Below are 13,740 nucleotides of genomic sequence, written 5' to 3' on the forward strand. Positions count from 1 at the left end.
TAATAAAAGTTGGGAAACTGTTCTAGAAAAATGTGTACCCACACACAATTTCAAAGGACAATTTCGAAGAATCGCGGTGTCCCCGCGTCTCATCCGTCTACCCTGGGAAGTCCCTGAAGTTTTTACTGGTCAGGAAATGGCTGCCCAGAAAAGGAGGTGTCTGGCCTGGCCGTGTTGTCTCACGCTGGTGTCCTGGAGCGAGGGAGTAGCAGAGACTCACAGTGCCAGGCTAGGGCCCCCCCAGGGCACACCTGCTCTCTAGGAGGGGGTAGCAGCTGGTACATGGGGCAGGAGTGGGTCCAATCCGGCTCTAGGCAGCTGCTGCCCCGGGGCACTCGTCGGGGATAAAGCCTCTCCAGCCCCGCAGGCCTGGCTCTGTCCAGCCTTGGACGGCCTGAGGGCAGCAGTGTGGGGCAGGGACTGGTGCCCGCCTTTGCTAGCCGGCAGCAGCCTGGTGTCACCTTCGTCCCCCAGAGGTGGCCTGGGGCGAGGGTGTCATGCTGCTCCCCATCCTCTTTGGGATGGCATGGACCCTGGGTAACGGGTAGGCAGCCCACCCGGACCCCTTGGACTGAGCCCCCCTCCTGCTCAGGCCACTTCCCTAGTCCAGAACTGGGGCCGCAGGCCAGGGGAGGGACATGGCAGCAGGTGTTCTCATCCCTGGCCAGGCGGTGGTGTGAGCGGACAGAGACCGTCCACGTGGAGGAGGAAGTGGTGCCCCGCCAGCAGGACCTGGTGCCCTGCGCTAGCCTCGATCATTACAGCCTCCTGGGCTGGCAGCTGGCCCTGCCCTGGGCTGGCCACGCGGGGCTCACAGGGCCCCAGGGGCCCCGGCTCTGCCCCATCTACAAGTGAGTAAGGGTCAGAGCAGGGCCTTCTGCCCGGCGGGAAAGGAGTGACGGCAGGATGACCTGAGAGGGAAGGGCTAGGGGAGGACCCCGGGAGCAGACTTTGGGCAGTAGGTCCTGCGTGGGCTCAGAAGGGCGGAGACTGAGGGGTGGGATGGGCGGGAGTGACTCCGAGCTGGGCAGAGTGGGGGAAGGGGTGCCAGGCTCCTTCCCAGCATCACTCTCCCCCTGCACATGGGTGCAGTATGGCTAGGAAGGGGACATAACGGAAAGGGACCCCCCGCAGGTAGCTGATCAGACCGAATGTCCCAGGCCCGTCCTTCACTGGGACAGGTTGTTGGGACAACTGCTGGAACAGGGCTGAACCCCAGTGTTCCTCCCCAACCCCTGCCACCTGCTTGGTGAGTGTAGGCCTCCAGAAACTCGGCCTGCCACATGGAACCGGACGGTGAGGGCCTGCTGTCCAGGCTGGGGGGGCACCCACTGCACCGAGGGTAAGTGCCTGAGCCAGTGCGGGTAAGCAGGGCCTTCCGGGGTCCTGGGTGTGGAGACTGGCCCAGTTCTGCAGTTTCGAGGTGCTCCAGGCTGCACCTGTTCTCACCGGCTGCCCCATTCTCGCGTCCACCCACTACAGCCCTGGCTGAAGCCGGCCCCAATGGCCACTGCTTTGCCACATGGCAGTGCGAGCCACAGGGAGGCTCACCTAATGCTTCCGTGGGAAGCCTGGAGGAGTGCTGTACCTGGCCCTGGGGACACAGCTGGCAGGATGGGCGCTCCCAGGCCTGTCTCAGCTGCTCCAGCCTACGCCTCCCAGGTGGGTCTGCCAGTGCCCCCTTCCCCTCCCCAGGCACTCCCATGGGGAACTCTTGAGCTCCAGGCCCTTCTGCAGGGTGCCTGTCCACTCCCCTGCCCACCGCAGTGACCACGTGCTGTCCTCTTACCTCCTGCCCTGCTAGCCCTGCGTCCCCCCTCTCAGCCCTGTGCCCCCGCTCAGGTTAAAGCTGCTGTATCTCTCTCAGGCAATGCCTCCTCCCTGACCTCCCTGCAGCCTCTGGCAGGGGCCGAGGGCCAGCCCTGGAGCCAGCGCCCCTCGGCCACGTGTGCCACCTGGTCAGGCTTCCACTACCGCACCTTCGACGGCCGCCACTATCACTTCCTGGGCCACTGCACTTACCTGCTGGCTGGTGCTGCTGATTCCACCTGGGCTGTCTACCTCGGGCCCAAGGAGCACTGCCCCCAGCCCGGGCACTGTCAGCTGGTGAGGGAGGGAGACAGGGATGGCCACAGACAGGGGACTGGACCCAGGAGCAGGAGAGCCACCGACCCCTCTTCCACTCTGCATCCCTCCAAGGTCCGGGTGGTGATGGGACCCGAGGAGGTGCTGATCCAGGGTGGAGATGTCTCTGTGAAGGGCCAGCTGGTACCTGAAGGGGAGTCCCGGCAGCTCCATGGTGAGGGGGCCGGAGGAGCAAGAGCCTGCCCAGGCCCTGCAGGGCCTGCTTGCTCCTGGGATGGTCCAGGTCAGGAGAGCAGCAGGGGGCAGTTTGGGGACAGCCAGCTGCAATCTCTCCCCCAGCCCCTGTCCCACGCTGCTGGGAAGTATTTGGAAATCAGGAGCCAGGAGGACCTGGGCCTAGTCCCTGCTCTCCCTGCTAACCCCACCCAAGTACAACCTTGCTCCTGTTTCCCTACCTGCCTGCTGAGTGTCCGGTGCTGGTGCTAGGGAGCTCTGTGCTGTGTGCGTGTGCACGTGTGAGTGTGTGTGCGTAGTTGTCATAGTTTACTCTCTCAGGAGCACATAGTGTTTGAGAGCCTTTCAAAGGAAAGGGTTGCTTCTGTGTTAAAGTGTCTACCGGGACTGCAGTTGGCATAATGGCTGGACTCTCACGTAGTCGACTGCGGATTGAGTCCCAGACCTGGTGGCTTAAACTCACACTGGGCATATGTGCATGTGTGTCCAAAATCCTGAGAGGAGAATAGAGAAGAAATTGTGGTGTGGCCATCCCCCCTGGGGGGTGTTTCTTGCTTTCTGTCTCTCTGTCTCTGTCTTTCGGGTGATCTATAGCAACCCTCCCCCCCCCAAAAAAAGTGTGTCCTTTTGGGTAAAAAAGGTAGCGCTCTCTAGAATCTGGACTGCCTCCCCTTCTCTCCCAGCCTGGGCATCTGAGCCTGCCTCCTGGTGGGAGGGGCATGGAGCCAGCCACAGGAGGCTGAGTGACCCTGCTCCCGCACAGGGCTGAGTCTGCAATGGCAGGGGGACTGGCTGGTGCTGTCGGGGGGACTGGGGGCCACTGTGCGGCTGGACAGGTCCGGTTCCGTCTCCATCTCTGTGGACCACGAGCTCTGGGGACGGACACAAGGCCTCTGTGGACTCTACAATGGCCGGCCTGAGGGTGAGTGGGCCACTTGGCTGCGGCACAGGAGGGGCGGGGAACAGGAGACCCCGGCCCCAGCCAATGCCTCACCCCTCCTCAGATGACTTTGTGGATCCCAGTGGGGGACTGGTCATGCTAGCTGCCACCTTTGGGAATTCGTGGAGGCTCCCTGACTCTGAGGTGAGACTGTATTCGTGGGCCCCTCCTCCACCTCCTGCCCACTGCCCGCTGCCCAGCCTGGGCCCTGGCTCCATGTTGCCAAGCTCTGCCATGGCTCCATCGCTGGCCTGCTCCTTAGGGCCGGCCTGGCCCTCTAGCAGAGGGAGAGTCCTGGGGGAGAGAGGGCAGGCCTGGGGGAGCTCCATGTGGTTGCCTGCTGTGAACTGTGACTGGCCGCTGACCAGCTTTGGCTGACTAGCTAGTCATCTAACCTGTCTGTGCTCCCAGCTCCTCGATGCCCCCACTGCCCCTGGGTGTGGGAGTGCCCAGGGAGGGGAAGGGGTCTCTTGAGGTAGCTACAAGGCAGGGGTCCTCTTCCTGGCATCTTGGCTGATGTCCTTTATCTCTGACTCCGTTGGTCCCCAGCCTGGGTGTGTGGATGCAGTGGAGGTGGCTCAGGGCTGCGAGGGACCCCTGGGGGCAGAGGCCAGTGTGGAGGCTGGCCAGCTGCGGGCGGAAGCCCAGGACGTCTGTCATCCGCTGCTGGACGGTCTCTTCGGGCAGTGCCACGCCCAGGTACTGGTGGGTGGTGATAGCGTCTGGCTCCCTTGGGGAAAGCCAGGTGGGGTGGGTGCTAGAGAGGTGGCAGTTAAGTACTCAGGTCCCGCCACTAGGTGGCTTCCAGCCATCAGGCCAGCCAGGTGTCTGGCCTGGGTTTCCTCTGAGAAAGGAGCTGGCTCCCCTGCGTGATCTCTGAGGTCCCTGAAGGAAGCGGGAGCAGGAGGCGGGTCAGGCTGCTCTGACTGAGGGCTGGCCTCCACCGCAGGTCCCCCCAGACGACTACCACGAGGCCTGCCTCTTCGCCTACTGTGCGGGGGCCGCCGCGGGCCGCGGGCCAGCCGGGCGGCGGGCGGCCGGGCGGGCCACGTTTGCCAACTGGCGGAAGACCACGCCCACTCACAGCCTTCACCTGTGCCCACAGAGCGCCTGTGCCAGGGAGGCCAGCTCTACTCCGACTGCACCTCCTCCTGCCCGCCCAGCTGCTCCGCGGCGGACCAAGGAGAGGAGGGGTCCTGCCGGGAAGAGTGTGTGAGCGGCTGCGAGTGCCCGCCCGGCCTCTTCTGGGACGGCGTCCTCTGTGTGCCCGCTGCTCGCTGCCCGTGCTACCACCGGCGCCAGCGCTATGCCCCCGGCGACACCGTGCGCCAGCTGTGTAACCCCTGGTGGGTGCTCGGGCCCTGGAGCTGGTGACCGCAGGACTCCCGCTGACTCTCCCCTTTATGCTGCATCCTCCCCCAATCCAGACTATCTCGGGGGCTCCCTCACAGTGACCTGTGACCTCTCCTGGCATGACTGATGGCCTGGCTGGCCGACTTTACCAGCTACCCTGTACCCCTTCCGGTGGGGGGCCGCGTCTGGGGAGGGAGGAAAGCGGGGTGTTGGAGTGGAGGTCGTCTCCAGCTCAGTCCAGCCGCTTCTCGGGGTAGGGCTGACGCCAGAGCTCACTGACTCCCAATCACCCACAGCGTATGCCAGGACGGCCGCTGGCACTGCGCCCAGGCCCCTTGCCCTGCGGAGTGCGCCGTGGGCGGGGACGGGCATTACGTCACCTTCGATGGGCGGAGCTTCTCCTTCCGCGGCGGCCCAGGGTGCCGCTACAGCCTGGTGCAGGTGGGCCAGGAAGAACGCCAGGAGGGGGTCTTGCCGGCGCGGGGTGGGGGGAGAGGACAGGTGACGGAGGGAACAGCCCTCAGAGGAATCACGCTGGGGGAGGCAGCAGACCTCAGCCTGCCCTTTGGGTTCTCACCTCCTCCTTAGGTCCCCCTAGAAAGCTCCAGGTCTTTCACCCCGGGGCCCACAAAGCAAAGCCCATCGTCACGGTCCTCTCTCACAGAGGGGACAGCACTGAGGGACATAAGGGGCCCTCCTCTCCCAAAGCTCCTATTAAATTAGGTCCTTTCCCAAGTTCAGCTGCAGGCCCGTCCTTTTCCACTGTCTGGGTCTCCTGGGCTCTCTCCCGTAACTCCTGGGCCATCCCCCCAGGGGCACCTGCCCCTCCTTTCACTTGCTACTAAGGGGTGAGGAAATGGGGAGCCAGAGTGCTGGGATCCAGGCCTGTCTGTGGGGATTGAAGGGAGCGCCCTCTGCCCAACATGCACACACGCACACACACGCGACACACCAGCATGCACAGACCTGCATGCACACATGTGTGAAGTGCCTTCAAAAATAGAAAAATGGAATTAAAGTATGAATTCATTTGGGGCAAAAAAAAATCGGGATCCATGCATCATTTTTTCATCATACATGTTTTCCATGTGTGGCACTGGGAGTGCATGCTGCAGGGGGACAGTGGGGCACTGAGTGACCCTGGAGGTCACCTGTCCCACCTGGACCACCAAGGGCCAACCGTAAAGAGGCATGCACACACCCATGCATGTGTATATTTGGCACACGTGCATGTGCACACAGAGATGAACATATACACGTTCCCACAGAGAGGAGGGGGAGTCCTCCCAACATGTGGACGTGCACATACGTGTATGCACAAATATGTGCGTGCTCGCATCTCCACACACATGCGCATGCTTTTTCATGCACACACGCCTACACGAACATCTAGGCCTGCCAAACCCCTGACAAGCCAGGGTCGGCTGGATGAAGGCAGCTGGCCCACAGCTGGATGGGAGCTGCCTCCAGGCATGTGCTACAGGGGTTCTGGAGATGAGATCTGTGGAGACCCCAGAGACCCCGAGGGTCTGCCCCCTCACTCCTTGCACCCACCCCAGGACCACGTGAAGGGGCACCTGCTGATCGTACTGGAGCACGGGGCCTGTGACTCTGGAAGCTGCCTCCATGGCGTCTCTGTCTCTCTGGGGGACACCCAGGTCCAGCTCAAGGACTCAGGTAGCCTGGGCTCTGCTCCCTCAGACAGTCCAAGTCTCCTGTCTCCACGCTGCCCCTGCGGACTCAGCTGCGAGCACGACTCCTCACTGCCCTAGGGCTTTGGAGTCCCTGAGCGTCCTCCCAGGCCCTGGTAGCCAAACTCACTGCCCAGCTTCCCTGTCCTCCTGTCCCTGGAGCAGACACAGTCCGAGGAAACTCCTCACGGTGTCGCTGCCCCATGCAGTGAGAGGCCAAGGCCTTGCATGTGCCCAGCCTGGGCAGCTCCTCCGAACCCCCTGCCCTTCCTCTCTCTCCCCTGGGGCCTGCTCCTGGCTCTCTCTGTCCAGGTCCTCTGAACACTGGCCACAAAAGGAAAGGGGCAGGCAAAGATGGGAGTGGGCGTGGTCCTGGGCGGTCCGGGTGGGATGGCTGACCTCTGGAGGTCACTCAGTTATCCCACAGCCTATCCTGACCTGGGTCCTCCCACCACCAACCCAAGGTCCTTCCCTTCCTGCTGCCCCATCCTTCCAGCCCCCCCCACAATCTGACCCCTATTCCAGGAGCTGTCCTGGTCCAGGGGCAGGACGTGACCTTGCCCTGGATGGGTGCAGGGGGCCTTGGCGTATTCCGAGCCTCCTCCACCTTCCTGTTGCTGCGCTGGCCTGGCGCCAGGGTCCTCTGGGGCGTGTCCGACCCTGCAGTCTACATCACCCTGGACCCCCGCTATGCCCACCAGGTGTGCTTGGGAGGCCGGGAGTGGCTGGGGGAGCCCACGGTGGAACTGGGTTTGATGTCTCCCATGCACTCCTGTGGCCCAGGTGCAGGGTCTGTGCGGCACCTTCACCTGGAGCCAGCAGGATGACTTCCTGACACCCGCCGGGGATGTGGAGACCAGCGTTGCTGCCCTTGCTAGCAAATTCCAGGCGTCGAGTGGAGGAAGGTGCCCCTCCGCGGACAGTGCCCTGCTGTCCCCCTGCAGCTCGCACTCCCAGCATTACGCCTTCGCAGAGGTGGCCTGCACTGTCCTGCATGGCCCAGCCTTCCAGGTAACCTGGCTGGGCTCCTCCTGCACCTGTAAGGAGGGCCAGCACCTGCCCTGCCCTCCTCCTGAGCTCCCCGGAGGATTAAGGGAGACCCAACACTGCAGCAGTGCTGCCGAGCACAGGGAGGTGGCAACGGGGACCCAGGGGACAGGGAATCTGTGGAGGAAGAGTGAGGCCCTTTCCTTATCTCCCCCAAGGACTGCCATGGGCTGGTGGACAGGGAGCCGTTCCAGCTGCGCTGCTTGGCAGCCGTGTGCGGCTGTGCCCCGGGCAGGGACTGCCTGTGCCCCGTGCTCGCTGCCTATGCAAGGCGCTGTGCCCAGGAGGGGGCCCTGCTTCCCTGGAGGAACCAGACCCTCTGCCGTGAGTTCGCTCAGCCCAGATGGCCCTGGGTCCTTCCTGCCTCCCTCTCCTAGCCCTTCCAGGCAGGATCACTGGCCTGGGCGATTGCTGGGCTTTTCTTCCTGCAGCGGCCCCGGGCTCCAGGGTGCGGGGTGGGAGGGAGTGGGTAGAGCTGCAGGCGTCTGTGCCCTGACCCGCACGTGTCCCTGTGCCCAGCTGTGCTATGTCCTGGTGGCCAGGAGTACTGGGAGTGCGCCTCAGCCTGTGGGCGACACTGCGGCGAGCCAGAGGACTGTGGCGAGCTGGGGGGCTGCGTGCCCGGCTGTAACTGCCCCCCGGGGCTGCTGTGGGACCCCGAGGGCCAGTGTGTACCCCCTGGCTTATGCTCCTGCCAGCTCGGAGCCCGTCTCTACGCCCCTGGCAGCATTACCATGAAGGACTGCAACCGCTGGTAAGGACAGTGAGCTTTGGGGTGAGGGGGAAAGCGCAGGGTAAAGAGGTGGGGCTGGAGAGGGAAGGGCGTGCACACCGGGGAGCCCTCCCCCTGCCGTGGAGCACACAGGGGCCGCAGGGGCTTTCCTTATATTTTCTGTTCTTTTTAACGTTTTACTAGAGGGCTAGTGTGCTCCCTGGAGAGCGGCAGGGTGGAGTGGGAGGGGAATGAGAAAGCACTTCCCCAAGGGGATAGTCACTCTGCAATCTGTTCACTTTTCCTCCAGGATTTTGGGCACACACACATGCACCTGGTGTGTTTTTCAAACTGTTGGGTCCAGGACTTGAGCCAAGCAGTCAGCCATGTGGGACCCAGCTGCCTTAGTCACCATCATTTTCTTTTTCTTTTCTTTTATTTTTAGAAGTTTTTGCTATGGAGTGCGTGCACTCTCCAGAAGGAGAGACAGAGAGACAAAAAGCGTGAAATCACCCCTGGGGTGGATGGCCACGCCGCAATCCCTTCTCCATTTCTTCTTGCAATCTTGGGCATATACACACATGTGCCCGGCGTGAGTTAAGCCACTGGGTCTGGGACTTGAATCATGGTCCATGGTCGATGACATGAGTGTCCAGCGACATAGCCATTACGCCATCTGCTGGTCCAATCACCGCTCATTTTCATGGACATTGTCTTATTTTAAGCTTGTTTCCTTCGTGGGAGAGGAAGGGAGGGACAGGTACTCTCAACAGCTGGGGGGTCTTCATGCCACGCCCCTGTCCTGCAGCCAGGATGGTGGCACGCCCTATGTGTCAGTTAGGCCGGGACAGAACCGGAGCCTTTCCAGCACGTGGGGCAGGGTCCCTACTGCCTGCACCACCATGGCTGGGCAACGCTATCTTTACTTTCTTACAATAACCTAATAAAACAAAGAATTGCTTCCATTTGCAGATAAGGAAACTGAGGCGCAGGTAGGCCAGCCATCACATGACTTGTTAAGGAAAAGTAAATTTCAGACCTGTGGAGGCAGGGCCAAGATCCGGGCCCTCCCACCTGGGCTGGGAGTGCGCGTGGTCAGTGCCTCTGACCCACTCCCAGAGCTGGGAGAACAGCCAGGTTAGAGCTGGGGCAGGACAGTGACAGCGTCTATCCCAGGCATGTCAGGATGCTGGGACAGCCCACCTTCCGGTGCTGATGGCTGGGGTGCTAGGAGGGAAGAGGTCCAGATCCCCAGCCTGTGAGATCAGGACACCTGGGCCCCAATGCCAGGGGTCCTAAGACTGTCGCCAGGTCAGACCAGGGGCCTGGGAGCTGGCCTGGCTTTTACTGCCTCTCACCCCCATCAGCATCTGCCAGGAAAGGGGCCTCTGGAACTGCACGGCTCACCACTGCCCCCTGAAGAGGGCGGTCTGCCCCCGGGGGCTTGTCTATGCCCCTGGTGCCTGCCTGCTCACCTGCCATGGCCCCCGAGCTGACCGCTCCTGCCCTGCGGCCAGCGCAGATGGCTGTGTCTGTCCCCCTGGTACCGTGCTGCTGGTGAGTCCCGGAGCAGCTTCCTGGGCATCAGGGTGGCCTACCTCTCTCTCCAAAATGGAGGAGGAGGTGTTGGACAGCTGTCCATGGTGCCTGTGTCCTGCCCTCTGCCCAGGACGAGCACTGTGTGCCTCCTGACCTCTGTCCCTGCCGTCACAGTGGGCAGTGGTACCCGCCCAATGCTACCATCCAGGAAGACTGCAACGTCTGGTATGTCCAGCCTTGGGACCTGGAGCCCTTGGTTCCCCAAATGTCATCCTGCCCTCCGCTGGGAGGGTTGGTGGTAGGCGAGGTGGAGTATTCGGCTGGCCTGGGCAAGGGGACTCTGCAGGCTCCTCCACACCGAGGGCCTGTCTGGAGTTGCTAGGAACCTGGGCTGGCTGCACGCCCTGGGTCCAGCTCCAGACTCTGTCCCCAGTGACTGTTTCTCTGCCTCCTCCTCTTGCCCATAGCGTGTGCCAGGGCCGGCGGTGGCACTGCACAGGCCAGCGGTGCAGTGGACGGTGCCAGGCCTCAGGTGCCCCTCACTATGTGACGTTCGATGGACTGGCTCTCACCTTCCCTGGGGCCTGCGAGTACCTGCTGGTGCGAGAGGCCAGCGGCCGGTTCACAGTCTCTGCCCAGAACCTGCCCTGTGGGGCCAGTGGCCTCATCTGCACCAGGGCGCTGGCCGTGCATCTGGAGAGCACCGTTGTGCGCATGCTCAGAGGTGGCTGCAGCCTGGAGAGGGTGACATTCCCGGGAAGGGCTCGCTGGTGTGAGGGCCTGGCTCTGCAGGGTGACTGGGCTGGGCTCCCTCTCTGCACTGCCGGCAGCTCCTCACTGGGCTCAGAGGCCCTTAGCACACGGGGCTGCTGTGCCCTTGGCTGGGACTTGGAATTCTGGAAGGCTCTGAAAAAGTAAGGCTAGGGAGCCTGATGACTTGCCCAAAGTCACGTAGGAAGAGAAGCCAACCGAGGCCAGAGGGAGGCCGGGAGGGCCTCTCCTGTCTCAGTTGGCCCGAACGCCTCTTCCTCCACAGGCCGGGCAGTGACGGTGAACGGGGTGAGCGTGACGCCCCCCAAGGTTTACACTGGCCTTGGGCTCAGCCTGAGTCGTGCAGGACTCTTCTTGCTGCTCACCACCCGCCTGGGCCTTGCTCTGCTCTGGGATGGAGGTGAGGGCTCTGCTTTGCCTGGCCCTAGCACCAGGGCAGGGCTGCCCCAGCTGACACTGGCCTTCCCTCTCCCTGGCCTCCCTCAGCTCCAGGTGAGGGCTGAGGCCTGGCATTCCCACAGGGCAGGTTTCCTATCTGAGGGCCAGGTGGAGAGCCTGAGCCTGGCCTTCCCTCCCCTCCTCGCCGCCCCTCTCCGCTCCTGGCTTTCACTTAGCCCTGCCCATTCAGTGCAACCCCTGCCTTGCAGCCCGAACCAGTGGCTGGCGCTTCCAATTGGTGTTTTCGGGATTATGTTTTTTTCTTCACCACGAAAGCAGTGTCTCCTCACCACAGAAAATATCTTTTTCTTAAGAATTGTTTATTTTATTCATTATTATTATTATTATTATTAACTTACTACAGTTATCAGAGAGAGAAAAAGCAAGCCACAAGGTCTGGTACTGGAACTGCCATTGGCCATGTGGAAGTCCAGTGTGTCCCAACCACCATGCCACCTACCTGCCCCGAAAATACCTGGCTTTAGAAAAAAGAAAGGGGGTCAGTGGCACAGTGGCTAAGGCAGCTGCATGCCATATAGCTTCCGTGTCGTGTGAGTCCCAGACCTGGAGGCTTGGAAAACACACTGGGCGTGTGTCATGCATGCTCCAAATCCCCCAAAGATGGAGAAATAGAGAAGGGATTGCAGCACGACCTCCTCATGGGGATTCTGTCCCTGCCACCCCACCCCCCAGCATGTATACCCTCTGGCAAAATCACAACAAAAGAAAGAAAGGAGAAATGAGGACCAGCTAGGTGGAGTGGCAGGAAAGGGGGCTGGATCTCACACGGCCAACTGTGAGTCTCAGATCCGGTGATTTGCAAAACATGAAGGGTGCGTGTGCACCCATGCCCAAAATCCCGAGAGGAGAATGGAGAAGGGATTGCAGTGTGGACATTCCCCCACCCCCCTGGGGCAGGGGGGCAGAGATTTCTCACTTTCTTCTTTTTTTGTCTCTCTGGTGAGTACACGTGCCCTATAACAACAAAAAAAGAAAAAAAAAGGAAGAAAGAAGAAATGAAAACAAACCTCCTAACATCCCATCACCCAAACACACACTGGCATTTAGAAACGTAACTGTTAGTGAGAAACGGAGGGCCACTAAAATCACACCTAGCTTAGCAGAGCTGGCCTGCCTTGGGTGCCTCAGGCAGGCCACCCAGTGCTCCATGCTGGGGATAGCAGTCTTTCCTGGAGCCTGGTTTCCCTCCCAAATCCAGCCCAGGGGAGAATTTCTGCCCCCCTACCTGGTTTTAGTTAGAAGACAGGCCCGTGCTTCTCACGTTGAGCCCCCAGAGGTGTCCTGGCCGTGCTGGCACCAGGATGGTGAAGCAGGCTGGGTACTGTGCACCCGTGGTCCCCACCCTGCCCCAGCGGGGTCATGTTTCCACCATGCATCCGCTAGGCACCCGCGTCTTGGTACAGCTGTCCCCCCAGTTCCGTGGCCGCGTGACAGGGTTGTGTGGAGACTTTGATGGAGATGCCAGTAATGACCTGCGGAGCCGCCAGGGAGTCCTGGAGCCCACGGCCGAGTTGGCGGCCCACTCCTGGCGCCTCAGTGCCTTCTGCCCCGAGCCAGGAGACCTGCCACACCCCTGCACTGTGAGCACGGGCAGGAAGGGGACGGGAGCTGGGGGTCAGAAGGCTGAAGGCTGGAGACAAACCCTGTGCCTGCAGGTGAACGCCCATCGGGCCAGCTGGGCTCGGGCCCGCTGCGGGGTGCTGCTGCAGCCACTGTTCGCCCCGTGCCACGCGGAGGTGCCCCCACAGCAGCACTATGAGTGGTGTGTGTACGATGCCTGCGGGTGAGGAGGGGTTGCCCTGGGGATGGTGGGTGGGGGTGTGCCTGAGGGTGGGGAGCGGGCACTGGGCTGAGCGCTCCCTCCCACAGCTGCGACTCGGGGGGCGACTGTGAGTGTCTGTGCTCGGCCATCGCCACCTACGCAGACGAGTGCGCCCGGCACGGGCACCACATGCGCTGGCGCAGCCAGGAGCTCTGCCGTGAGTGTCCACCCTCCACCCTGGGCCCACCGCCCACGCCGGCGCCGGGAGCCTCATTCGTTCGGGGCAAACATGCCCCACTTTCTAGATGAGCCACGTGTGCCCGTGGTGCCGAGGTGCTCCAGTGGCCCTGGGAGGGTCTCAGCAAAGGCCGATGCCATGCGCCTTCCCTGGGTGTCACACTGAGCCCCTCTCTGGGTGCCCTGGAGTCCTGCGGCTTTGCGCGGTGACGATTGCCCGTGCTCTCCACCAGCCCTGCAGTGTGAAGGGGGGCAGGTGTATGAGGCCTGTGGCCCCACGTGTCCTCCCACCTGCCACGATCACCATCCTGCGCCTGGGTGGCACTGCCAGGCCGTCGCCTGTGTGGAGGGCTGCTTCTGCCCCGAGGGGACTCTGCTGCATGGTGCGTAGAGTCAGGATGGGGCTGGGGAAGGGCTGGAGAAGGGACAAGGGCTCAGGCCTGCGCTCTGTGACCCCAGGAGGAGCCTGCGTGGAGCCTGAGTCCTGCCCCTGCGAGTGGGGGGGCAGCCTCTTCCCACCAGGGACTGTGCTGCAGAAGGACTGCGGGAACTGGTGAGTGGGGACCGGGGAGTCTGAGCCCGGGGCTGCCCAGCCCAGCACGTGGCTGACCCCAGGTGTGTGCTCAGCACCTGCCAGGAGAGTCAGTGGCACTGTGGGGATGACGGTGCCCAGTGCGAGGAGCCAGAGCCCAGCTGTGCAGAGGGGGAGGCCCCATGCGGGGAGAGCGGGTACTGTGTGCCCCACGAGTGGCTCTGTGACAACCAGGATGACTGCGGTGATGGCTCAGATGAGGAGGGTGAGTGTCTGGGTCAGTCTCTGCCCAGGGGGCTGGGTTTACTGGGGTCGAAGCGATTGTCCGTGGGGCGGCCCATTGAGCTGTGGGGGACGACTGTGGTATTCTGGTCCTTC

At 62.3% G+C, this 13,740-nt stretch overlaps 1 protein-coding gene across 1 annotated transcript in view; it reads left to right on the plus strand.

The window, feature by feature from the left end:
* The first annotated feature begins 464 nt into the window (after positions 1-464).
* The window catches only part of SSPO (SCO-spondin), a 65,554-nt gene continuing 52,278 nt past the window's right edge, over positions 465-13,740 (plus strand). The window contains 27 exon segments of the mRNA XM_027766664.1: positions 465-544; positions 669-851; positions 1,260-1,342; positions 1,483-1,662; positions 1,868-2,106; positions 2,200-2,299; positions 3,083-3,241; positions 3,324-3,403; positions 3,809-3,958; positions 4,209-4,317; positions 4,320-4,605; positions 4,909-5,053; positions 6,172-6,289; positions 6,829-7,004; positions 7,087-7,314; positions 7,509-7,674; positions 7,870-8,104; positions 9,430-9,619; positions 9,732-9,826; positions 10,069-10,325; positions 10,638-10,772; positions 12,215-12,411; positions 12,487-12,614; positions 12,701-12,810; positions 13,064-13,213; positions 13,290-13,383; positions 13,458-13,627. Coding sequence (XP_027622465.1) covers positions 498-544; positions 669-851; positions 1,260-1,342; positions 1,483-1,662; positions 1,868-2,106; positions 2,200-2,299; positions 3,083-3,241; positions 3,324-3,403; positions 3,809-3,958; positions 4,209-4,317; positions 4,320-4,605; positions 4,909-5,053; positions 6,172-6,289; positions 6,829-7,004; positions 7,087-7,314; positions 7,509-7,674; positions 7,870-8,104; positions 9,430-9,619; positions 9,732-9,826; positions 10,069-10,325; positions 10,638-10,772; positions 12,215-12,411; positions 12,487-12,614; positions 12,701-12,810; positions 13,064-13,213; positions 13,290-13,383; positions 13,458-13,627 — 4,210 coding nt within the window. The 5' untranslated portion in view covers positions 465-497.

Source organism: Tupaia chinensis, unplaced genomic scaffold (genome assembly GCF_000334495.1).
Source record: "Tupaia chinensis unplaced genomic scaffold, TupChi_1.0 Scaffold143622_1, whole genome shotgun sequence".
NCBI lineage: Eukaryota > Metazoa > Chordata > Mammalia > Scandentia > Tupaiidae > Tupaia > Tupaia belangeri.